The sequence below is a fragment of the Oncorhynchus tshawytscha genome, linkage group LG18 (genome assembly GCF_018296145.1).
Source record: "Oncorhynchus tshawytscha isolate Ot180627B linkage group LG18, Otsh_v2.0, whole genome shotgun sequence".
Classification (NCBI taxonomy): Eukaryota; Metazoa; Chordata; class Actinopteri; order Salmoniformes; family Salmonidae; genus Oncorhynchus; species Oncorhynchus tshawytscha.
The window spans coordinates 9077383-9105037 of record NC_056446.1 but is presented as its reverse complement, the minus strand read 5'-3'; the positions used below and the strand labels follow the sequence as shown (position 1 = coordinate 9105037).

At 41.6% G+C, this 27655-nt stretch overlaps 1 protein-coding gene across 2 annotated transcripts; it reads left to right on the top strand.

The window, feature by feature from the left end:
* Window positions 1–514: 514 nt before the first annotated feature.
* On the top strand, window positions 515–27396 carry LOC112217432 (synaptotagmin-like protein 3). Of its 2 annotated transcripts, none has more exons than XM_024377716.2 (16): window positions 515–567; window positions 8791–9363; window positions 9680–9895; window positions 10204–10271; window positions 20891–20942; window positions 21696–21762; window positions 21846–21924; window positions 22272–22393; window positions 22736–22858; window positions 23160–23332; window positions 23907–24009; window positions 24141–24308; window positions 24475–24583; window positions 24707–24800; window positions 25164–25369; window positions 27142–27396. In XM_024377716.2, the coding sequence occupies exons 2-16, from the start codon at window positions 9266–9268 to the stop codon at window positions 27231–27233; spliced, it is 1770 nt and encodes a 589-aa protein (XP_024233484.1). In that variant the 5' UTR covers window positions 515–567; window positions 8791–9265; the 3' UTR covers window positions 27234–27396. The 2 variants fall into 2 exon arrangements, with proteins under 2 accessions (XP_024233484.1, XP_024233485.1); XM_024377717.2 differs by having other exon boundaries at window positions 563–648.
* The last annotated feature ends 259 nt before the right edge of the window (window positions 27397–27655 follow it).

Genomic DNA, 27655 nt, shown 5'->3' with positions numbered 1-27655 from the left:
TTACTGTTAGTTGGTCTTCTACTGACATTCAGACTTGGAAGATGTCAACCACTTTTTCAGAAGTGTGTCTACAAAGTCATCCACCACAAGCAACTGACAAGTCAAGGGCACTGTGACATGGGTTAACCTAAAACACCTCCCTTATTGTCCAGGTAAGTGGCAACGAAGATTGAATTTCTCACACATCTGCCGGGAATGACAGTGGTACACAGTTCCCTACAAAGAATGGGCAGGAATGACCTTGGAGACTCAGTGTCATTTTACACAGCAAGACAACGAAACATCTCACAATGGGATTCCAACCGCACTGGGTCATTTGACAAACATGTCTGCCACTGCTACACTCAGCAGCCCTCTATAACTGGCACTCAAAGAAAATAAAAGAAAAGAAATTGCACACTCGTCCACTTTAAAAAAACTAATTCAGCTCTGTAAGGCTGCAGTTGTGTGACAGCAGGAAGGAAGGAAGCAGAAAGTGACGTTTTTTTCCACTGTTGCCTTGATTGCCTCTTCATAAGAATCTGTCTCTCTCAGGGTGACCACTCATATGCACAACGCTGCACTGAGGTAAGACCCTGTCTTCATCTGACTTTTATTTTCTGGGGGAGATGCTGTTTTAGGGGGACACGGTTCATGCAGCTGGTAACTGTAAGTGCCTCCATTGATTTTAATTGTTAGATTAGTTTGCCATAACGGCATTTTATGGATAAAATAAAGAAACTAGCGTTTTCCTCGAGGTGAACTTCTCAGCTTGGTAGTCTGCTTAAACTTTGCTGTGTGATGATTAGGAGTCCAGTGGCATCCACAGTTTAGGCCTATTGATTGACTATCATTCCTGTGTATTTTGTTACTGTAATGTTTAGTAGTACGCTAAAGAGGTACATGACCTACAGTATCTAAAGGGCAAGGATTTGTCTTACTGGCTGTGAGCATTGTGTTTGACATTTTATTTTATTCTCAATCTGGTGCAAAGCAATGCATATAGTTCTATTGTGCTTGTTACATTTGATATCACTTTGTGTTGTCAAAGTCACACCATTAAATATCTCCATTGTCCTACTAAACACTTTAAGCATGCTAGCGATCAACAATTTCAATGGGGGAAAGGATTGACTATTTTATTGAATGGTAGGTTACTATTAGGTATCAGATGTTTCCATTGTCTAGCGTACGCAGAGATCAATGGCCATAGTTCTGTATGAGTGTTGAGTGAATGTTATCATTGTAAATGTATGTGGAAATATGGGGGTTATCTGCGAAGCTCACAAAGGACGCTGCAGCGGAAAGCTGACCAGAACTGCCTCAGCTGACCAAACACGAGCAGTACCAGACAGGTCAAACAGTCACAACACAGTCACAAAGCTCTGTGTTTGGACTGTGTGACCAGACAATAGGTGCAGACTTTGAGATCAAAGAGCTTTCAATGGTGATGAGGCAATGGTTAACTAAGGGTCAGACAGAGACAGACTATACTGTGCTAGGAGCTCCTCTTGTGTGAGGAACAGTGTTGGGGTCAATTCCATTTCCCCAGTGGGAAATTAGTGAATTGAAAAGGAATTTCCCCCAACCCTGGGTGAGAAATGCAACCTATTCCGAGGATCTTTATTTGATATCTGTGATGATCTGTGAATATGCAGAAAGGGTGGAGTCCTCTGTTGCTATGTACATCTCTTTGGCAGAGTTGAGTGGTGCCTGTATTGGTTAGTAGCAAGCTAACTCAGGGCTTCCAGGAAACATCTATCTGCTAGGGAAATGTGTCAGAGGGCCCCATGTGAGTTTAGTGCAGTTCTCACAGCAGACAGACAGACACACACACAGAGTCAGGTGTCCCCTTACTGTCACTACTGTGGTGGTATGCGATCGGGTCACTGTCACTTCTGGGAAGTCACCATCCCCGTTTAACCACACTTAAGCTGAATCATGGTGGTCTAACTTGTGCTTGTATTCATGAAATGAGTGCATTTCACCATGACAGTTGAAATGTAAGTCAGAATCTGACTGACATTTGCCATTCAAATTTAGCACTGCCAATGGCATTGAAGTCAGACTAAAGCAGGGGCTCCCAAGTTTTCTTTGCCCTCGACCCCATTTTGAAATCAGAAAATTCTTGCGACCCTGACCATGTGAAAAAATATGTAATTAACAGACAGTTTACTTTTTTACTTGTGTCTATGGCAGTCAATTGAAAACATTCTAACAGTACTTCTGATCGTCTTCTCAACTCAGCATCACATACGTTTATTGTGGGGCTATGACAGTCAATTGCAAATGAGTCTGACATAATGTCTCTTACCTCACCACCACCAATGAGATGGGTGTGCTTGATGCATGTCAAGTCAGAACTTCACAAAGTTAGGGGACGTGGTCGACAGCGCACACCTCATCTCTGCAGTCACAAATCAAATCATCAAATCAAATTTTATTTGTCACATACACATGGTTAGCAGATGTTAATACGAGTGTAGCGAAATGCTTGTGCTTCTAGTTCCGACAATGCAGTAATAACGAACAAGTAATCTAACTAACAATTCCAAAAAAACTGTCTCATACACAGTGTTAGGGGATAAAGAATATGTACATAAGGATATATGAATGAGTGATGGTACAGAGCAGCATAGGCAAGATACAGTAGATGATATCGAGTACAGTATATACATATGAGATGAGTATGTAAACCAAGTGGCGTAGTTAAAGTGGCTAGTGATACATGTATTACATAAGGATGCAGTCGATGATATAGAGTACAGTATCTACGTATGCATATGAGATGAATAATGTAGGGTAAGTAACATTATATAAGGTAGCATTGTTTAAAGTGGCTAGTGATATATTTACATCATTTCCCATCAATTCCCATGATTAAAGTGGCTGGAGTAGAGTCAGTGTCATTGACAGTGTGTTGGCAGTAGCCACTCAATGTTAGTGGTGGCTGTTTAACAGTCTGATGGCCTTGAGATAGAAGCTGTTTTTCAGTCTCTCGGTCCCAGCTTTGATGCACCTGTACTGACCTCGCCTTCTGGATGACAGCGGGGTGAACAGGCAGTGGCTCGGGTGGTTGATGTCCTTGATGATCTTTATGGCCTTCCTGTAGCATCGGGTGGTGTAGGTGTCCTGGAGGGCAGGTAGTTTGCCCCCGGTGATGCGTTGTGCAGACCTCACTACCCTCTGGAGAGCCTTACGGTTGAGGGCGGTGCAGTTGCCATACCAGGCGGTGATACAGCCCGCCAGGATGCTCTCGATTGTGCATCTGTAGAAGTTTGTGAGTGCTTTTGGTGACAAGCCGAATTTCTTCAGCCTCCTGAGGTTGAAGAGGCGCTGCTGCGCCTTCCTCACGATGCTGTCTGTGTGAGTGGACCAATTCAGTTTGTCTGTGATGTGTATGCCGAGGAACTTAAAACTTGCTACCCTCTCCACTACTGTTCCATCGATGTGGATGGGGGTGTTCCCTCTGCTGTTTCCTGAAGTCCACAATCATCTCCTTAGTTTTGTTGACGTTGAGTTGTGAGGTTATTTTCCTGACACCACACTCCGAGGGCCCTCACCACCTCCCTGTAGGCCGTCTCGTCGTTATTGGTAATCAAGCCTACCACTGTTGTGTCGTCCGCAAACTTGATGATTGAGTTGGAGGCGTGCATGGCCACGCAGTCGTGGGTGAACAGGGAGTACAGGAGAGGGCTCAGAACGCACCCTTGTGGGGCCCCAGTGTTGAGGATCAGCGGGGAGGAGATGTTGTTGCCTACCCTCACCACCTGGGGGCGGCCCGTCAGGAAGTCCAGTACCCAGTTGCACAGGGAGGGGTCGAGACCCAGGGTCTCGAGCTTGATGACGAGCTTGGAGGGTACTATGGTGTTGAATGCCGAGCTGTAGTCGATGAACAGCATTCTCACATAGGTATTCCTCTTGTCCACATCCGGCCTTGGAACGATATTTAGTTTTAATGTAGACAAGAGCACAGAATCCAGCTTCACACAGATATGAGCTGGCGAAGTGTAGCCTGCCATGAGTTTGATGTTGCTTTCAAGACAATTGGGAATTCTGAGAAATATGAGGTCAAATCATGGCTTTAGTGATCTTTAGGTCGGAAAGGCAGAGCTCTAGAAACAGGCCAGAGTTCCCGAATTGGAATTCTGAGTTTGATGACCTTTCAAAACAATCTTCCCAGTCAGAGCTTGTTTCTTTCCGAGTTCCTAGTTGTCTTGAATGCACTAAAGTGGGAAGTTTGAGATTTCCCAGTCTCCAGTTCCGAGTTCCCAGGTGTCTTGAACTCTGCATTAATGATCAGATAGAGACGGCAGGGTCAGGAACCAAAACTCCTTCGTAATGACCCGAGAATTCATTGTCTGCAGCATTTGGTCACATGACAGCTTGATCAACTGTTCAATTTCACTTACCAGCATGTCAACTGAACTAGGATCACAGTCAAACAAATTGGGAAGTAGTTCCCAAAGTGCTCTTCCAAGCATTAGAGGTGAGCAGTCATCACTCTTGCAGGACACATACTGATGCTGTTTTCTGTTATTTTCTTTTCATTACACAGAAAGTCAACCAAGTCTTTATTTATTTTATTTTTTACATCCATTGTGAATGACAACCGTTCCTCTATCAATGCAAAAAATTGTTCCAACACTCCCCCTCAATAACCACGAAGCCTCGGTGTGAAATAGAACATTGTCATGCTCTGATCTCATATCGCCACATAGTTTTGCTAACAGGCGTAGATCCATTTGGAGAGCATATACGCTGGAGAGTTTTTGAGTCGTTCAGTCAGTTTCCTCCTAAGTTTAACAGTGTTATCTGACAAAGGTACTGATGTGAGTTTCTGTACCTCTACATACACATTGTTTTCACCAGGGGTACAACTTTCGTTTAAGAAGTGGGGGGGAACATAATTTTTTCTTTTTTTGTCCACTCGGATAAACACTTCAAACAGCCTACCCGACAGCTCGGGGACGTCCGCATGGTCCTAAACTACACCGTTGCCTCGTTTTGTATCACATTCCAATGATAAAATTGGGGCGGACAAAAATGCAATTTCAGAATGTGTGGGGGGGCCATGTCCCCCATGTCCCCAGTGAAAGTTGCGCCCCAGGTTTTAACCATATCAATTGCAGCGGTGATATCAAAGTCTCTGCAAGAGTGTGTGGTTTCATAGTGTAGCAGGCATAGCCATTCACCGTGGGAATGATTCAAGAGCGACTGTCAAGTACGGCCTTTTCCCATTATCTAAAGGCACTCTCTGGTTGAATTGTATCTTTTAGATTTGAACCATTTTCATTTAGACTTTTAAGGTTAACCACATTACAATGATTCTGAGATACAAAGATGATATTATTAAGAGAATGCCAAGAGTGTGCAAAACTGTCAAGGCAAATGGTGGCTACTTTGAAGAATAAAAAAAATCTCAAATTGTTTAACACTCTTTTGGTAACTACACGATTCCATATGTGTTATTTCAAAGTTTTGATTTTTTCACTATTATTCTACAAATTTGTGGCAAAATGGCTTAAGGACAACAAAGTCAAGGTATTGGAGTGGCCATCACAAAGCTCTGACCTCAATCCCGTAGAAAATGTGTGGGCAAAACTGGAAAAGCATGTGCGAGCAAGGAGGCCAACAAACCTGATTCAGTTACACCAGCTCTGTCACGAGGAATGGGCCAAAATTCCCCCAACTTATTGTAGGAAGCTTGTGGAAGGCTACCCAAAACATTTGACCCGAGTTAAACTATTGAAAAGCAATGTTACCAAATACTAATTGAGTGTATGTAAACTTCTGACCCACTGGGAATGTGATGAAAGAAATAAAATCTTTGGCATTTCACATTTTTAAATAGTGGTGAACCTAACTGACCTAAGACAGGGAATTTTTCGTAGGATTAAATGTCAGGAATTGTGAAAAACTGAGTTTGAATGTATTTGACTAAGGTGTATGTAGTTATATATAGTTATATATAGTGCATTCAGAAAGTGCATTTCAGACCCCTTCACTTTTTCCACATTTTGTTACTTTACGGCCTTATTCTAAAATGGATTATATAACTTTTTTCCCTCATCAATCTACGCACAATACCCCATAATGACAAAGTGAAAACAGGTGTTTTGAAATGTTTGCAAATGTATTAAAAAACAGAAATACCTTATTTACATAACTATTCAGAACTTCTGCTATGAGACTCGAAATTGAGCTCTGGTGTATCCTGTTCCACTAATCATCCTTTAGATGTTGCTACAACTTGATTGGAGTCCACCTGTGGCATATTCAATTGATTGGACATGATTTGGAAAGGCACACACCAGTGCATGTCAGAGCAAAAACCAAGCCTTGGTCAGGGAGGTGACCAAGAACCCAATGGTCACTCTGACAGAGCTCCAGAGTACCTCTGTGGAGATGGGAGAACCTTCCAGAAGGATAACCATCTCTGCAGCACTCCACCAATCAGTTCCTTTATGGTAGAGTGGCCAGGTGGAAGCTACTCCTTAGTAAAAGGCACATGACAGCCCTCTTGGAGTTTGTCAAAAGGCACCTAAAGGTCTTTTAGATGACTAGAAACAAGGTCTGATGAAACCAAGATTGAACTATTTGGTCTGAATGCTATGTGTCACGTCTGGAGGAAACCCGGCATGGCTCATCACCTGGCCAATACCATCCCTACAGTTGAAGCATGGTGGTGGCAGCATCATGCTGTTGGGAGGTTTTTCAGCGGCATGGACTGGGAGACTAGTCAGGATCGAGAGAAAGATGAACGGAGCAAAGTACATCATGATCCTAGATGAAAACCTGCTCAACAGTGCTCAGGGCCTCAGACTGGGCGAAGGGTCATTGTTCCAACAGGACTATGAACCTCAGCACACAGCCAAGACAGCACTGGAGTGGCTTCGGGGACAAGTTTCTGAATGTTCTTGAGTGGCCCAGCCACTTGAACCAGATCGAACATCTCTGGAGAGACTTGAAAAAAGCTGTGCAGCGATGCTCCCCGTCTAACCTGATAGAGCTTGAGAGGATCTGCAGAGAAGAATGGGAGAAACTCCCCAAGTCAGGTGTGCCAAGCTTGCACCGTCATACCCATGAGACTCAAGGCTGTAATCGCTGCCAAAGGTGCTTCAATAAAGTACTGAGTAAAGGGTCTTAATACTTATGTAAATGTGATATTTCAGTTGTATTTTTTTAAATAAATTTGATAAAAGTTCTAAAAACCTGTTTTTGCTTTGTCATTGTGGGGTATTGTTTGTAGATTGATGAGGGGGGAAATGGTTTAATCCATTTTAGAATAAGACTGTAATATAACAAAATGTGGAAAAAGTCAAGGGGTCTGAATACGTTCGGAATATATATTTTTTATTTGTATTTATTAGTGTTTTTTACATTTTCGCGTGACCCCATTTTCCTAACAGACGAGCTCTAGTTTGGGAACCTCTTGGAAAAGACAGCATTTGAAAAACAGCTCTTGAAAATGCCTCATAGGAACTTTACAAACCCAACTTGAACACCCTGCACCCCAAAGAAACAATGTGGGAGATATGTTTGCATAGGAACAACTGGAGTATAACTATGTTATTATACCATTACTTTTGATTTTGACTGGGGCAGCAGGGTAGCCTAGTGGTTTGAGTGTTAGAGTGTTGGACTTGTAACCGGAAGGTTGCAAGTTCAAATCCCCGAGCTGACAAGGTACAAATCTGTCATTCTGCCCCTGAACAGGCAGTTAACCCACTGTTTCTAGGCCATCATTGAAAATAAGAATTTGTTCTTAACTGACTTGCCTAGTTAAATAAAGGTAAAACATTTAAATAAATTGTCTTGAAACATTTAAATAACATTTAAATAATGCTCATTAAACATGAATAATACTCATTAAACATGATTTGATAGAAGAAAACAAAGCTGCTACTGGTTTGTTACACGCTCTCTGCTACAGCCTTTAAAGGCCTATTTGACCACTGATGGACAAAGTGCAGCCTGCCTTTAAAAGCATATAAGGTTGATAACTAGTCAGAGTCTCCTGTTCACTCCCTCTCTGAGACATAAGGATAAAGCTTCCCAAATGGAACCCTATTCCCTATACAGTGCACTTATTTTGAATAGGGCCCATATGGCTCTGTGAACAAGTGAATAATGTAGGGAATAGGGTGCCATTTGGGACATAAAGACACTGCTGCTTCCCCTTTGGGCCCTAATCACATTTGACACTGATTGTTTACTGTGGCCCTCTGCTGCCCTGGAAAATGGCAGAGACAGGCGTTTATCTACCAACACGGGGTGGCATCCAGTCACTGATAAGCTCTTTCCCCCTTTCTCTCCATACTTCACATCCCCACTTCCAAACAAAAATATACTCGCTCTGAGAAAATAAAATAGATGCATCGGTCATTAATAATGCAGCGGTTGGCATTTGGTTGACGTGTGTGTGTGTGTGTGTGTGTCGTCCTGCTTTGGGCTGCCTTCAATGAAGCATTGCTACAGTACTGTAACAGCGGTAGGCAGCTTGCTGTGAAAGGAGCGTTCTGGGCCCTGTGGCCGGACCAAATGTGATTTACTATTCTGAGCAAAGCACTGTGACTTTGACGTCGTAGGAGGAAATGAATGTACAAGAGTCGGGAGGAAGGGCGAGATACGTTCAATTGGTTATCAAATTAGTCTGATACTGTAGCACTTTTCATGCACAGCATCTAATTCTAAAGTATATCATATGACATTGTATTTGTTGGTATTTCATTGTTCTGCCTTAGTGAGTGGGCCGTTATTGGGAGGACTACAATGACTGACTGACTGGTTGCTCTTTTCTTGTCCTAGTGAGCAAAGTGTACATCAGTCATCGGACTTTGAGAAGAGGATCCCTGCAAATATAGGTCAAAGTTTACGCTCCCTGTCTGTCACTCTTTAGATGGGTGCAACACTATGGAGGGGCTAGAGAGCAGCACGTAAGAGGTGGGGCGGGTCACCGGAGCAGAAACATTGAGGACCAATCCATATTGAGGTCTGTGATGCGAAGCGGAGGGAGCTTCTGTGAATATCGTGACGGAAGATGGGATGTCTTTGACTGTGCAGCGAAATGAACATGACCTTCATTCTGCCCTGAGTCTAGTAACAAGTAAAGACTTTGTCCAGCTTGTAGAAGCATCCGGTACCTAATAGAAAGAAACAGAAGGTGGAACAAAGGGAGGAGAGAGAAGGAGAGACTGGAGAGGTGGAGTGTGGATGAGAGAAGAAGAAAAAGAAGAAGAGTACAGAGTGGAAGTGAGAGAGAGAAAGAGACCCATTTTTCAAGATGGATCTGAGTCTGCTCAAGGCTCTGGAACGAGAGAAGGTTCTAGAGGTTCTTCAGAGGGACAGACTTCTGCGCAGCACGGAGGAGGACAGGATCAGGTAAACAATATTATTCACATTACTTAAGCCAAGTGTTTCACATTTACTGCATGAACACTGTACAACATCTCCCCTTTGAGGGGTTTTCAGGATCTGTGGAGACTGTGACAATAACAATGATGCCCCTCAAAATAGGATTCATAGTTGTTGTTTTATGGTTTATTAGAAATTATGAGGCAGTCAATCTGAATGAATGCAGCAAAGCAGCTACTTCAACAATGTACAGAAAATACGGATGTAAAGAGGACTGTAAGTACAGGTGCTATAGCACTGCCGTCGCTACTGTAACTCCACCTGCCACCATCTGCTTTTACAGGAGGCTGAAAATGGAACTACAGGACATCCGGAGGAAAGGTGCAAAGAGTTTTGCCCGGCAATACAGCGAGAGGACGTGCGCCCGTTGTCAGAGGCCACTGGGCAAGTTCTGGAACTCGGGCGCTGTGTGCCGAGGCTGCAGTCACCGCATCTGCAACAAGTGCCGCGTGGGCGTGTCCATGCTGGACTGGAAATGCACCGTCTGCCACGCCTACAGGTAGGACGCATGTCAATGCCATAACATAGATGTCCTGTCAGTGCCGTAACATAGACTTTTATGTTGTATAACATATACCTTTATGTTAGTGCAATAACATACACTGTCATGCCAGTGCCATAACATAGAATGTCAGCACTATAACCGTGGTTGACTGTGATATTGACTAACATTTTTATTGTTGTTATCCTCTAATCCTTATCAATGATTAAGGTGTTTTAACTTGTTAAGAGAATTAACTGACAACAGGTACAGTATTTCCTTTGTAGTCTAAACAAAGATTAATTAATCTAAAATCCACTTCTCAGAGAGGTGAAGTTCAGGTCTGGAGAGTGGTTTGTAGAAGAGAGGGCCAAGAAATTTCCACCTGATGCAGGTTTGTTTCCTATGCTCCTCACTTGTCCCATTCACTCCTAATTAATATGCATAATTCACTCAGAAATAATATGCCTTATATATAAAAAAAAATACAGCTATACAATACTTGTTAAATAATACCTCATACAGGAATATATATTTTCAGTTGTTTGATTAGTGATCTTCTACATCAGCTGACTTTGACTAAATAATACATTTTTGCTTCTCTGCTACGACATTGCCTGGGAGAGTGGGAGAAAGTCCATAACAGTGACATTAAATTGTGTGTGTACTCAGTGCTGTTTCTAGACATATGCAACATACAGTGCCTTCGGAAAGTATTCACACCCTTAGACTTTTTCCACATTGTGTTGTGTTACAGCCTGAATTTAAAATGTATTAAATTGCGTTTATTTTTTGTCAATGGCCTACCCCATAAAGTCAAAGAGGAATTTGTCGTGGTAATTTCCTGTATTACTAAATGAGGAGAGTTTACAAACCACACACAAGTCAGAGTTATTTAAACTTCATCTTTAATTATATGAGCTTCACCATAGCCCTGTGACTCTCAGATCAATTCAGTGTCTATAAATGAATTCTGAGTGTCAACATAATGGCAACTGAGATCTTTTATAGCAAAGATCCACCCCTCTCAACTTACATGACAAACCACAGATCTCAGGAACTCTTCACAAAGGGTCTTTTACTTAAAAAAGGAGTATCCCATAGCCAGATAGCATTAGCTATAAATTATCGTTCAGTTTGGTCTCTAAAACGAGATTCTAATCTCGTTCCTGGTACTTCATAGTACCAAGACATTACCTCACTATCTGGAATGCTCTTTAGGCTTTATTGGCCAAAGACATCGTAAATCTCCTCTGTCAGTGCTATCTCATAGAGGCCCATCCTCAGTGGAACACACACAATATTCTGTCGAATAACACAACCATTCTAATGCAATACAAAGATTATAAAATAATCTTACAAGCACTATAACATAATCTTGCAATTATCCACGACATCTCCCCATCACATGGTTTAACAGATACATTCACATATGAAGACAATGTTCAATTCTGACTTCTCCCTTTCTGATATTCTGCATATTACCAGACATGTAAAAGACAAGCCTGACCTCTCCCCTCTCTGGGCCCCAAGTGACTTTTCCCTAGAGAAGAAAGGAAAATGCAACTGCCGACAGTATAATACAAAAAAAGACATCCTAATGATGTATCTCACATAAGCATATTATGAAAGTAAATGAAACATCTTATTTATCAATGTTACGTAACTAATTCTGATTCAGCTATATCTCACATAAGCATATTATGAAAGTAAATGAAACATCTTATTTATCAATGTTACGTAACTAATTCTGATTCAGCTACGACAAATGATGTTTTTCTGAATTTGTACAAATTTATGAAAAATGTGCTTAAAAGTCACATAAGTTGCATGGACTCACTCTGTGTGCAACAATAGTGTATTACATGATTTTTTGAATGACTACCTCATCTCTGTACCCCACACATACAATTATTTGTTAGGTCCCTTAGTTGAGCAGTGAATTTCAAACACAGTTTCAACCACAAAGGACAGGCAGTTTTCCAATGCAAAGAAGGGCACCTATTAGTAGATGGGTACAAATAGAAAAACAGACATAGAATATCCCTTTGAGCATGAAGAAGTTTTTAATTACTCTTTGGATGGTGTCTCAATACACCCAGTCACTACAAAGGAAACTGCTCAGGGATTTCAGCATGAGGCATGGTGACTTTAAAACAGTTACAGAGTTGAATGACTGTGATGGGAGGAAATTGAGGATGGATCAACAACACTGTAGTTACTCCACATTACTAACCTAATTGACAGAGTGAAAAGAAGGAAGTCTGTACAGAATAAAACATATTCCAAAGCATGCATCCTGTTTGCAAGAAGGCACTAAAGTAATACATTTTTAAAAATGTGGCAAAGCAATACACTTTTTGTCCTGAATACAAAGCGTTGCTAGCTGCTTATCAAGTTTGCTGGGTTTTCTTGAGGGCCTGAACTCATACCGCGACGCGGTCTGGAACTGCGAGGATTAATAAGCGTAACCAACGTTGCTACCATGACAATGACCAAAACCCGTGGGAGTACCATTGAAGACAATGGTGTCTATCTATCACATGTGAAGGATCTTTTAAAAACAAGCAGTTGTTACAACAACAAGAAAATAGCTTGAAGTGTTGTGTCCAAATACTGGTGTCAACTAGTAAACTAATAAAAGAATGGATGACATGACCAAAGAGGTCCAGGACCTGAAGAACAGTTTGCAGTTCTCCCACGGTCAGCTCGATGAGTTTAAACAGAATAGCAAGATTACAACAGTCTGTAACTCATTGAGAGAGGATATCAGTTCTGTATGTGAATCCATGATAACAATGACGGAGAAATCAGATTATGTCGAGGGACAATCAAGTTGGAACAACAGTGTTGAGGACAGAATTGCAGAATCTCCACATGAGACCTGGACAGAGTCTGAGGACAAAGTGAGGGAAATGATCTTGGAGAAACTGAAGATGGACCACAGGAAGATTTAGGTGGAGATTCATGAAATCAATAACTTGTTAACATCAGACAACATTAATATACAGTGCCTTGCGAAAGTATTCGGCCCCTTGAACTTTGCGACCTTTTGCCACATTTCAGGCTTCAAACATAAAGATATAAAACTGTATTTTTTTGTGAAGAATCAACAACAAGTGGGACACAATCATGAAGTGGAGCGACATTTATTGGATATTTCAAACTTTTTTAACAAATCAAAAACGGAAAAATTGGGCGTGCAAAATTATTCAGCCCCTTTACTTTCAGTGCAGCAAACTCTCTCCAGAAGTTCAGTGAGGATCTCTGAATGATCCAATGTTGACCTAAATGACTAATGATGATAAATACAATCCACCTGTGTGTAATCAAGTCTCCGTATAAATGCACCCTCACTGTGATAGTCTCAGAGGTCCGTTAAAAGCGCAGAGAGCATCATGAAGAACAAGGAACACACCAGGCAGGTCCGAGATACTGTTGTGAAGAAGTTTAAAGCCGGATTTGGATACAAAAAGATTTCCCAAGCTTTAAACATCCCAAGGAGCACTGTGCAAGCGATAACATTGAAATGGAAGGAGTATCAGACCACTGCAAATCTACCAAGACCTGGCTGTCCCTCTAAACTTTCAGCTCATACAAGAAGACTGATCAGAGATGCAGCCAAGAGGCCCATGATCACTCTGGATGAACTGCAGAGATCTACAGCTGAGGTGGGAGACTCTGTCCATAGGACAACAATCAGTCGTATATTGCACAAATCTGGCCTTTATGGAAGAGTGGCAAGAAGAAAGCCATTTCTTAAAGATATCCATAAAAAGTGTCGTTTAGAGTTTGCCACAAGCCACCTGGGAGACACACCACACATGTGGAAGAAGGTGCTCTGGTCAGATGAAACCAAAATTGAACTTTTTGGCAACAATGCAAAACGTTATGTTCGGCGTAAAAGCAACACAGCTCATCACCCTGATCACACCATCCCCACTGTCAAACATGGTGGTGGCAGCATCATGGTTTGGGCCTGCTTTTCTTCAGCAGGGACAGGGAAGATGGTTAAAATTGATGGGAAGATGGATGGAGCCAAATACAGGACCATTCTGGAAGAAAACCTGAGAAGGGCACCTATTAGTAGATGGGTACAAATAGAAAAACAGACATAGAATATCCCTTTGAGCATGAAGAAGTTTTTAATTACTCTTTGGATGGTGTCTCAATACACCCAGTCACTACAAAGGAAACTGCTCAGGGATTTCAGCATGAGGCATGGTGACTTTAAAACAGTTACAGAGTTGAATGACTGTGATGGGAGGAAATTGAGGATGGATCAACAACACTGTAGTTACTCCACATTACTAACCTAATTGACAGAGTGAAAAGAAGGAAGTCTGTACAGAATAAAACATATTCCAAAGCATGCATCCTGTTTGCAAGAAGGCACTAAAGTAATACATTTTTAAAAATGTGGCAAAGCAATACACTTTTTGTCCTGAATACAAAGCGTTGCTAGCTGCTTATCAAGTTTGCTGGGTTTTCTTGAGGGCCTGAACTCATACCGCGACGCGGTCTGGAACTGCGAGGATTAATAAGCGTAACCAACGTTGCTACCATGACAATGACCAAAACCCGTGGGAGTACCATTGAAGACAATGGTGTCTATCTATCACATGTGAAGGATCTTTTAAAAACAAGCAGTTGTTACAACAACAAGAAAATAGCTTGAAGTGTTGTGTCCAAATACTGGTGTCAACTAGTAAACTAATAAAAGAATGGATGACATGACCAAAGAGGTCCAGGACCTGAAGAACAGTTTGCAGTTCTCCCACGGTCAGCTCGATGAGTTTAAACAGAATAGCAAGATTACAACAGTCTGTAACTCATTGAGAGAGGATATCAGTTCTGTATGTGAATCCATGATAACAATGACGGAGAAATCAGATTATGTCGAGGGACAATCAAGTTGGAACAACAGTGTTGAGGACAGAATTGCAGAATCTCCACATGAGACCTGGACAGAGTCTGAGGACAAAGTGAGGGAAATGATCTTGGAGAAACTGAAGATGGACCACAGGAAGATTTAGGTGGAGATTCATGAAATCAATAACTTGTTAACATCAGACAACATTAATATACAGTGCCTTGCGAAAGTATTCGGCCCCCTTGAACTTTGCGACCTTTTGCCACATTTCAGGCTTCAAACATAAAGATATAAAACTGTATTTTTTTGTGAAGAATCAACAACAAGTGGGACACAATCATGAAGTGGAGCGACATTTATTGGATATTTCAAACTTTTTTAACAAATCAAAAACGGAAAAATTGGGCGTGCAAAATTATTCAGCCCCTTTACTTTCAGTGCAGCAAACTCTCTCCAGAAGTTCAGTGAGGATCTCTGAATGATCCAATGTTGACCTAAATGACTAATGATGATAAATACAATCCACCTGTGTGTAATCAAGTCTCCGTATAAATGCACCCTCACTGTGATAGTCTCAGAGGTCCGTTAAAAGCGCAGAGAGCATCATGAAGAACAAGGAACACACCAGGCAGGTCCGAGATACTGTTGTGAAGAAGTTTAAAGCCGGATTTGGATACAAAAAGATTTCCCAAGCTTTAAACATCCCAAGGAGCACTGTGCAAGCGATAACATTGAAATGGAAGGAGTATCAGACCACTGCAAATCTACCAAGACCTGGCTGTCCCTCTAAACTTTCAGCTCATACAAGAAGACTGATCAGAGATGCAGCCAAGAGGCCCATGATCACTCTGGATGAACTGCAGAGATCTACAGCTGAGGTGGGAGACTCTGTCCATAGGACAACAATCAGTCGTATATTGCACAAATCTGGCCTTTATGGAAGAGTGGCAAGAAGAAAGCCATTTCTTAAAGATATCCATAAAAAGTGTCGTTTAGAGTTTGCCACAAGCCACCTGGGAGACACACCACACATGTGGAAGAAGGTGCTCTGGTCAGATGAAACCAAAATTGAACTTTTTGGCAACAATGCAAAACGTTATGTTCGGCGTAAAAGCAACACAGCTCATCACCCTGATCACACCATCCCCACTGTCAAACATGGTGGTGGCAGCATCATGGTTTGGGCCTGCTTTTCTTCAGCAGGGACAGGGAAGATGGTTAAAATTGATGGGAAGATGGATGGAGCCAAATACAGGACCATTCTGGAAGAAAACCTGATGGAGTCTGCAAAAGACCTGAGACTGGGACGGAGATTTGTCTTCCAACAAGACAATGATCCAAAACATAAAGCAAAATCTACAATGGAATGGTTCAAAAATAAACATATCCAGGTGTTAGAATGGCCAAGTCAAAGTCCAGACCTGAATCCAATCGAGAATCTGTGGAAAGAACTGAACTGCTGTTCACAAATGCTCTCCATCCAACCTCACTGAGCTCGAGCTGTTTTGCAAGGAGGAATGGAAAAAAATGTCAGTCTCTCGATGTGCAAAACTGATAGAGACATACTCCAAGCGACTTACAGCTGTAATCGCAGCAAAAGGTGGCGCTACAAAGTATTAACTTAAGGGGGCTGAATAATTTTGCACGCCCAATTTTTCATTTTTTGATTTGTTAAAAATGTTTGAAATATCCAATAAATGTCGTTCCACTTCATGATTGTGTCCCACTTGTTGTTGATTCTTCACAAAAAAATACAGTTTTATATCTTTATGTTTGAAGCCTGAAATGTGGCAAAAGGTCGCAAAGTTCAAGGGGGCCGAATACTTTCACAAGGCACTGTATTAGCCATTTCTCACTTAGATAATTCATTTGATGTTACAGCAGTAGCAGTACAAGGATATAACATCTCTAGAAGACACAGGAATGCTTATGAGAGAAGTGTTGCTATATATATATTCAGAGCCATATCCCTGTAATACTTAGAGAAGATCGCATGTCAAGTGTTATTGAAGTGTTGTGTTTGCAGGTTCACCTGGCACATCTAAAGCATTTTCTTTTGGGGTTTTGCTATATAGGCCACCAAGTGAATGTGTGAAATGCTTGATAGTGTATGTGGTGTAAACAGAGAAGTCTACTTTCTCAGGGACCTGAATATAGACTGGTTTTCATCAAGCTGTCCACTCAAGAGGAAACTTCTCACCGCAACTAGTGCCTGTAATCTGGTAAAAGTTATTAATCAACCTACCAGGGTATTTACTAACACTACAGGAACAAGATCATCCACATGTATTGATCACATTTTTACTAATATGGTATAACTTTGTTCTAAAGCTGTATCCGTACCCATTGGATGAAGTGATCACAATATGGTGGCTATATCCAGGAAAGTCAAAGTTCCAAAAGCTATGCCTAAAATAGTGTATAAGAGATCATACAAAATATTTTGCTGTGACTCTTCTGTGGATGATGAAATTACTAGCATCTTGGAGCAGACCTTTTCTCTCTCTCTCCTATTGAAAAAGCTACCGTCCGGTTGAAATATTATTGATTACTTATTGTAAAAACAACCTGAGGATTGATTATAAAAAACGTCTGAAATGTTTCTACGAACTTTACGGATACTATTTGGAATTTTCGTTTGCCCGTCGTGACCTGCACGAGCCTGTGGATTTTACTCAACAAAACGCGCCAACCAAATGGAGGTTTTTGGATATAAAAATAATCTTTATCGAACAAAACAAACATTTATTGTGTAACTGGGAGTCTCGTGAGTGCAAACATCCGAAGATCATCAAAGATAAGCCATTCATTTTATTGCTTTTCTGACTTTTGTGACCAATCTACTTTGCTGCTAGCTGTTTGTAATGTTTTGTCTGCTGAGAGAGCTGTCCTAACATAAACGCTTGGTTTGCTTTCGCTGTAAAGCTTTTTTTGAAATCTGACACGCCAGGTGGATTAACAACAAGCTAAGCTGTGTTTTGCTATATTGCACTTGTGATTTCATGAAAATTAAATATTTTTAGTAATTTAAATTTGGCGCTCTGCAATTCAGCGGATGTTGACGAAAATGATCCCGCTAAAGGGATCGGTGCGTCAAGAAGTTAACTTAAAATAAGAAACTGTATTAGGAAGCTGAGATCAATTATATAAAGAATGATTGGAAAAACTTGGAGTACCCTCAATGAAATTAGGTTCAGAAAGATGAAATCAGATGGCATATTCATCACAAAACCATTTCATGTTGCCAATTATTTTGGGTAAACTTAGGCAGGAAATGCCAACAACGAATCATACTCATGCATAAAAAAACAAATAATGAAAGAAAAACATTGTAAGTTTGATTTTTGTAGTTAGCGTGGAGAGGTGGAAAAATTATTATTATTGATCAATAATGAGAAACCTCCTGGCATTGACAACATAGATGGAAAGCTACTGAGGATGGTAGGAGTGTCTACAGAGTCAGCTATCTGTCAAATCTTTAATCTGAGCCTAGAGGTTAAAAAAATTGTCCTCAGGCCTGGAGGGAAGCCAAAGTCATTCCACTACCCAGGAGTAGTTAAGCTACCTTTACTGGTTCTAACAGCAGACCTATCAGCTTGCTGCCAGCTCTTAGCAAACTGTTGGAAAAATTGGAAATGCTATTTCTCTGTAAACAAATTAAAAACAGACTTTCAGCATGCTTAAAACTTCTTATGGCTTGAATCCCGCTAACGGGATCGATATGACAACAGCCAGTGAAAGTGCAGGGCGCCAAATTCAAAACAACAGAAATCTCATAATTAAAATTCCTCAAACATAGAAATATTTTACACCATTTTAAAGATACACTTCTTGTGACTAGGGGGCAGTATTTTCATTTTTGGAAAAAATAACGTTTCCGTAGTAAACGGGATATTTTGTCAGGACAAGATGCTAGAATATGCATATAATTGACAGCTTAGGATAGAAAACATTCTGAAGTTTCCAAAACTGTAAAAATATTGTCTGTGAGTATAACAGAACTGATATTGCAGGCGAAAGCCTGAGAAAAATCCAATCCGGAAGTGACTCATCTTTTGAAAGCTCTGCGTTCCAATGCGTCCCTATTAAGCAGTGAATGGGCTATCAACCAGATTACCTTTTCTACGTATTCCCCAAGGTGTCTACAGCATTGTGACGTAGTTTTATGCATTTATGTTGAAGAATACCCATAAGCGGCTACATTGCGCAAGTGGTCACCTGATGGCTCTCAGAGTGATTCTCGCGTAAAATACAGAGGTAGCCATTATTCCAATCGGTCCTACTGAAAAACCAATTGTCCCGGTGGATATATTATCGAATAGATATTTGAAAAACACCTTGAAGATTGATTATAAACAACGTTTGCCATGTTTCTGTCGATATTATGGAGCTAATTTTGAATATTTTTTGGCATTTTCGTGACCGTAATTTCCGGTCGATATCTCAGCCAAACGTGAAGAACAAACGGAGCTATTTCACCTACAAAAATAATATTTTTGGAAAAATATTGTGGATTCAGAGCTATCTATCTAATAGAACTCAGAGGGTTTTCTTTAATGCAAGCTTCTCTAACGTCAAACATGTAAAGTGTGGTGTACCACAGGGCAGCTCTCTAGGGCCTCTACTCTTTTCTATTTTTACCAATGACCTACAACTGGCATTAAACAAAGCATGTGTGTCCATGTATGTTGATGATTCAACCATATACGCATCAGCAACCACAGCTAATGAAGTCAATTAATCCCATTTGGAATGGGTGGCCGGTAATAAACTGTTCCTGAACATCTCTAAAACTAAGAGGATTATATTATGTACAAACCATTCCCTGAGTTCTAGACCTCAGCTGAATCTGCTAATGAATGGTCTGGCTGTTGAACAAGTTGAGGAGACTAAATTACTTGGCGTTACCTTAGATTGTAAACTGTCATGGTCAAAATATATAGATTCAATGGTTGTAAAGATGGGGAGAGGTCTGTTTGTAACAAAGAGATTCTCTGCTTTTTTGACACCACACTCCAAAAACCAAGTCCTGCAGGCTCTAGTTTTGTCTTATCTTGAATATTGTCAAGTCGTGTGGTCGAGTGCTGCAGGGAAATACCTAGTTTAGCTGTTGCTGGCCCAGAACAGAGTGGGATGTAGTATTGCTCTTCATTGTAATCATCAGAGAGCTAATATTAATACTATGCATGCCAGTCTTTCTTGGCTGAGAGTTGAGGAAAGACTGACTGCATCACTTCTTGTTTTTATAAGAAACATTAATGTGTTGGAAATTCCAAATTGTTCGCATAGTCAACTTACAAACAGCACTGCCACACACACTTACCCCACCAGACATGCCACGAGGGGTCTTTTCACAGTCCCCAGGTCCAGAACAAATTCAAGGAAACGTACAGAGTCATGAGTGCAAGTGAAGAGCAAACATGGTTTAGAAATTATTAAAGGAACACATCACGACACAACGCCTCTCCACCATGTGACCTACTTGTGTACAGTATGTACTGACATGCAGTGGTGGAAAAAGTACTCAACTGTCATACTTGAGTAAAAGTAAAGATACCTTAATAGAAAATGACTCAAGTAAAAGTAAAAGTCACCCAGTAAAATTATACTTGAGTAAAAGTCTAAAGGTTACAGTTTTGACTTAAATCTACTTGAAAATCTATGAGAAGACCTCAAAATGATTGTCTAGCAATGATCAACAACCAATTTGACAGAGCTTTATGAATTTTGTAAAGTATAATGGGCAAATGTTGCACAATCCAGACAGACACACAGCTGTATTAGCTGCTAAAGGTGATTCTAACACTCAGGAGGTTGAATACTTAGACATAGTGGTGTTTTATAAAAAATACAAAAATAATTGTTAAGACCATTGACTAAAAAAGACAAATCCATTTTAATCTGACTTTGTAACACAATATAATGTGGAAAAATTCAAGGGGTATGAATACTTTCAGAAGGCACTGTAAGTGTCGCTTAGGGCCCTGCAGCAAAATTAGTAGAATTGCATGAAATTAGTTTTAAAATTGCTAAATGTTCTCTCTGTCCCATGGCAAAATATGTAGAATTGCAGAAAATTATAGAAACAGCCCTGTGTGGACTACTGTTGGAAGCTATAGCAATATTCTAATACTTTACAGATATGCATGAGACTATTGGGGAGAAACTACTGAAGTCCTACCAGAGGTTGAGGTAAGTTGATGAGCGGTCTTAATTTATTCATTTACACAAACGTATTCTATGCTGCTGTATTATGTGACCGTACAGTCTGGAAGACTGAAGATATAGACACGGATAGATGCAGATATGTACACAGAGGATACCAAACATTAGGAGCACCTTCCCCCTTTTGCCTTGGGCATGGACTCTACAAGGTGTCGAAAGCGTTCCACAGAGATGCTGGCCCATGTTGTCTCCAATGCTTGCCACAATTGTGTCAAGTTGGCTGGATGTCCTTTGGGTTGTGGACCATTCTTGATACACACGGGGAGACTGTTGAGCGTGAAAAACCCAGCAGCATTGCAGTTCCTGACACAAATCGGTGCGCCTGAAGCCTAATACCGTGCCCCGTTCAAAGGCACTTAAATATTTTGTCTTGCCCATTCACCCTCTGAATGGCACACAGACATATCTCAATTGTCTTAAAGACTTAAAAAATCCTTCTTTAACTTGTTTAACCTTCATCTACACTAATTTAAGTGGATTTAACAAGTGACATCAATACGGCATCATAACTTTCATCTGGATTCACCTGGACTTACTATGTTTTGGAAAGAGCAGGTGTTCTTAATGTTTTGTGAACTCAGTGTACATGACCAATAATAAAAACATGTAATTTCATTAGAAATTGGTGGGAAAACAGTGCATTGTATGGATAGTGGCAGGTGAAAAAAATGAATACGGTGTCATGTAAATTGCATTCTCTGTGTGCGTTTCATTTTCTAGTCATATAGCAGTCGTGCCGCCATCCCCTCCACCCTATTACGACGGTCTATCCGTTAGCAGATCAGGGGTAAGGTTTTGTTTCATAAACCACAATTCTGATTTGGTCTGTCAAATGTGTTTGACATAATTTTGTGATTTGATGATGTCTAGGGACGGAATAACTCCTTTAAAAAACCCTTCACCAAGTCTATGGAGGATCTGATGGTTTCCCTCACCAGCCACATGAGAAGTAAGTGATCCGTTTCAGTATCGACGAAGGTCTCTGGCAGAACAAGGCGTTTCATATATAATTGAATATGTGTTGGCTAATTTGAAGTACATCTTGGAGGGAAAGAAAGGATCCAATAAAGGATGTCAAAACAGCGAAACATTTCCTCTGAAAGTTATCACAAAACGTATCTTAATGTTGATAAGCTATCCTTATGCATAGTCATGGTGCTAAGGAAACTGCACCTAGGCAACGAGATAAGGTATGATATTTATAGTGTGGCTTGTTCACAAGCAGCACGTCAGAAGTGCTACATTATGTATGGAGACGGTCTGTGTGTGTTATTTATCCTACCTTTCGGGTTCCAGGGTTCTCCAGATCACAGGAGGATGTGCGAGTGGAACAGGATCTGCTTACAGTGTACAATAGACAGGGACAGAGTGCTGGCCAGAAAAGCCTCTCTGACACGAACATCAACAAATCCACCAATGTAAGAGAAACCAAATAAAAATCAACCCCTCAACTGTGTGTAAAAGTATTACACTCTGATGTCCACATAAAAGAGGTAAAGCAAAGAGACCCCCCCTACATGTGAGTGAGATATTTATCGTATTATGACACTGACAATTATTTCAGACAGGAGAGACTTTAGGAAAACAGCAACTGTAGCAACACCTTGTGACCTTATCAAGAGGTTCAAGCATCTTGGTGTACTGCCTCCGATGTTGGACTGATTCCCAGGTTCAAGTCCTGGTGGTGCTACCCCCGAATTCACCACAATATGAATAAAAAAGTTTGCAATTTATAACAGACACAACTTCTCTCCTCACAGCTAACCAAAGGCCCCAGTCTTCCCAACCTGTTCAGGAAGAGCCGGAATGACGACCAAAGCGGTTCCTCATCGGGGGCTGATGAGGAAATTTCCCTCGGCTCAGAGTACTTAGGGGGAAAGAGGGTCAGTTGAGTGGCCTGATGATGAAGACAGAGAAATTAAGATAAAACCTTGTGACACAGCAGCTTATGCAAAACATCCTGTCGCTTCACAATTCCTTTGCCATTTGATCAGATACCGATTGTTGTTACTGTTTGTTATGTGGTTACCAAGTCTTTTTCATATCTTGAAAATCTGGCAGAGAAGCGAGAGAGGAATACATCCAAAACATCTGCATGCTTAATTACAGAATAGACCTGCATAGTCTATCTGCTGTCATAGCGTTCTTTTAAAGCTGTTATGTGACATTTGATCTGTATTACAGGGCAGTAGTGCTAGTAGCACTGGTACGGACTGTGATCTCTCGGAGATCAGCAGTGTGATGGGAGAGCTAGAGCTCGCCATCGCCTTCAACGACATCACTTCCTGCCTGGAGATCACAATCTGCGGCTGTAGAAACTTGGCCTATGGAGATCTCAAAAGGAAGAAGTGTAATCCGTAAGCAGTATTACTCAATACACTAGTTCAGGGTTTCCCAAACTCAGTCCTGGGCAACACCACCCCCCACCCCTGGGTGCACGTTTTGGTTTTTGACCTAGCACTACACAGCTGATTCAGAGAATCACAGTTTGCTGTTGAGTTGGTTATTTGAATCAGCTGTGTAGTAATAGGGCAAAAACCAAAACGTGCACCCAGGGGGGGCCCCAGGACCGAGTTTGGGAAACCCTGCACTAGATCATAGAAATGACAGGAGGCGGGTGAGGGGAGGACGGCTCATAATAATGGATGGAACGGAGCGAATGGAATGGCATCGTGTGTTTGATGTATTTGATACCATTGCCCTGATTTTGCTCCAGCCATTACCATGAGCCTGTCCTCCCCAATTAAGGTGCCACCAACCTCCTGTGATAGAAATAGATGGACTACCCATCATGGGAACGTTGACTTGAATGGGGAGGCCCATTCTAGTAATTCTATGCCTATGACACCAGATTATTACTCTCTGGTGTATTGTGAACTATTAGCATATTATATCTCCTTATCTTGTACTGTATGTCACCCTCATGGGCAGGTATGTAAAGGTTTACCTACTGCCGGAGAAGTCTCAGTGCACCAAACTGAAGACGACTGTCAAGAGGAACACGACGGATCCCATTTATAATGAAGTTTTACAGGTAAGGAGAAAAATCTCTGTCATATTCATTAGGAAACACTACAAAATATAGTAAAAATAGTGAAATAGTCTGCACTGTTAAGGAATCCCCTGTATTTCACCCACCAATGTGTTGTATTCCCTGTTACACAGTGCCAGATGGAGCGCCCCCTGTTGTCCAGGAGTACTCTACAGGTGTCTGTGTGGCACTCTGGGACTCTGAAGAAGGTGTTTCTGGGAGAGGTTCTCGTCCCTCTGGAGGGGTGGATGTTTGAGGAGAGCAACACCCAGGGCTCCAGCTGGTACACCCTGTGTCCCAAGGTAGGCTATAACGGCTGATCATTAAGCAATGTTCACAAAATACCCTTGATATCTCTATAAATAAATGTATTTAAACACAGTTAGCAGTGTTGGTTAGGGGGGTATGTCTCTTCTCTCTCTCTCTCTCTCTCTCTCTCTCTCTCACGTGCTCGCGCTCTCTCTATAGCCCGAGAGCCCAGAAAGGAGTAGAGTAGAGCAGGATACAGCAGGAGAACTCCTGGTCAGAGTGAAGTTCAGCTCCATGTCCCAGCCGTCCTGGGTTTGCCACACAGATGGTAGGCTGGCTCTCTACAATTCATTGCCTCACACACTTGGTGCTGTACATTGTGTTTTTACAGCAGTAGGGGTCAGATGATCCCTTATATTGAAATGAGCTTGTTTTCTTTTTCTCCACACAGAGGTTCACATTGGACCACATGACGTTGGCCAACTGACTGTTCTCGTCACTGGTGTCAAAAACCTACCCACTAAAGCCAACACCTATGTTAAAGGGTAAATATATGACTAGTGAGTGGGTTTGCTGGGGTGCGATATTGTTGTGTGTGTACTGGTGTATTTTTGTTTCTACTTATGTGTTTCATCTACTATACAGTTAGGTGTGTGTGTGTGTATGTGTGTGTGTGTGTGTGTGTGTGTGTTTTGGAGAGTTAAACAAGGAAATGTCTCAGTCGTGGGGACATTTCCCACATCCCAATGAGGAAACAAGCTATTTTAAGTTTACAATTAGGTTTAGAATTAAGGTTAACGTAAGGGTTTATTGGTTAGGTTTAGGGTTAGGAATTAGGTTTAGGTTAGGAAATAGGATTTTGAGGATAGAACAAAATGTTTTTTATCTATATATTGTGTGTGTTTTAGGTGCTTGACTCTCCCCGGGTCCAGGGAGCTGGTCCTGAGGACCCCTATCCTGAAGAAGAAGCCCAGTCCAGAGTGGTCTCACCAGCTGCTCTTCAGCAGGGTCACACCTTACGACCTCCAGATCTGCACTCTGGAGCTAGACCTCTGGAACCATATCCCCTTCACCTTCTCAGACCGTCTCCTGGGCTGGGTTAGAATGGAAGCTGGTAAGATGGCTACCTGTCTGTCAATGACCTTTACAGTTATACAGTAGATTTGAATCGGTTTGCATGAAAATGAAAGGGCCTAACTGGAAAAGTTTGACCAGGCCTATACAAGGGGATGAAATAGAATAGAAGTTACCAACTCCAGTTCTCCGAAATGTCAGACAGTCTGAGTCGAACATCAATGAGAATTGAATAAATCACACTAATAGAACTTTGAGAAAAGCCATCTGAGGAAACGGGTTTCACCTATTTCTTTAGGTATCGAGGGAACTTTCTTCTGTATATCCATCCCCCGCTCTCTCTGGGGAGTCTATGTAGAAAACTATGGGAGAATCTCAATTGCATACAGTGCATTCTGAAAGCGTTCAGACCCCTTGACTTTTATCCACATTTTGTTACGTTACAGCCTTATTCTAAAATGGATTAGATTGATACGGGGAAAAAACAATCTAAACACAATACCCCATAATGACAAAGCAAAAAACAGTTTTTTAGAAATTTCTGCACATTTATCATACATAAAAAACAGAAATATAACATTTACAGAGGTATTCAGACCCTTTACACACTACTTTGTTGAAGCACCTTTGGCAGTGATTAAAGCCTCGAGTCTTCTTGGGTATGACAGTACAAGCTTGGCACACCTGTTTTTGGGAGTTTCTCCCATTCTTCTATGCAGATCATCTCAAGCTCTGTCAGGTTGGATGGGGAGCATCGCTGCACAGCTACTTTCAAGTCTCTCCAGAGATGTTCGATCGGGTTCAAGTCCAGGCTCTGGCTGGGCCACTCAAGGACATTCAGAGACTTGTCCCGAAGCCACGCTTTGTCTTGGTTGTGTGCTTAGAGTTGTTGTCCTGTTGGAAGGTGAACCTTCACCCCAGTCTGAGGTCCTGAGCACTCTGGAACAGGTTTTCATCAAGGATCTCTCTGTTCATTGCTCCGTTCATCTTTCCCTCCATCCTGACTAGTCTCCCAGTCCCTGCCGCTAAAAACATCCCCACAGCACGGTGGGGATGTTTTTAGCGGCAGGGACTGGGAGACTAGTGGTTCTCGTGGTTTGAGAGTCCTTTAGGTGCCTTTTGACAAACTCCAAGTGGGCTGTCATGTGCCTTTTACTAAGGAGTGGCTTCCGTCTGGCCACTCAACCATAAACACCTGATTGGTGAAGTGCTGCAGAGATGGTTGTCCTTCTCCAAGGTTCTCCCATCTCCACAGAGGAACTCTGGAGCGCTGTCAGAGAGATCATCAGTTTCTTAGTCACCTCCCAGACCAAGGCCCTTCTCCCCTGATTGCCCAGTTTGGCCGGGTGGACAGATCTAGACAGGTGTGTGCCTTTCCAAATCATGTCCAATAAATTGAAATTACCACAGGTGGACTCCAATCACGTTGTAATTGGAGTCCACAAACAATGGAACAATGGAAACAGGATGCACCAGAGCTCCATTTCGAGTCTCATAGCAAAGGGTCTGAATACTGTTAATTTCTATGAATTTTTAAAATCCATTTTAGAATAAGGCTGTAACGTAACAAAATGTGGAAAAAGTAAAGGGGTCTGAATACCTTTCGAATGTACTGTACCTCTTGCCTCTTTCTAAAAGCCCAGTGGATGAGGAAGCTAGAGGTCTCTCCCCTCTGACCTTCCCCAATGGGTTTTGAGAAGGTGAGGAGAGAGGACGCGAGGAGTATGCAATTGAGATTCTCCCTGTTTGTGAGAAGCTAGGAAGGACTGATGTCACTGACCTTGCACTCTCTGTTAACCTTGTGTCTCCCAGGGTCGTCATGGCAACTGGTGCTGCAGATGCCCAACATGTGGCATGACTTCAGTTTACCCATGCAAGCCAATGTCAACAGCAGGAGAACATGATGTCAACAGAAAAGCCCGTCGCCCCATATGAACAGTCTCAGTACATGAACGCTACCTTTAGGTCCATTTGCACTATCAAGCCTTTGCTCGGTGAAAGTCCCTCCAGCTAGATATTTACCTACCATTTGATGACTTATGTATTAAAGGGATGTTCCACTCAAAATGAAACCTATTGTTTTTATATTTCTATGTTAAAAATACAACCCAACATGTTTATTATACTTTCCTTGGGACAACAACTGAGGTGTGGGACACCATGTTAGATTGTACTTTGAGTGGAATATGCCTTGTGCTTTAAGCATGCTCACCTCATTTCTTTAATGAGTCATTGTGAGGTGACTGTATACAAGTGTTTTTAATTTATTCCTTCCCTTAGTTTCTTCTTGGGCCTTTCTATTTATGAGTTTCTGTCATAATAAAAA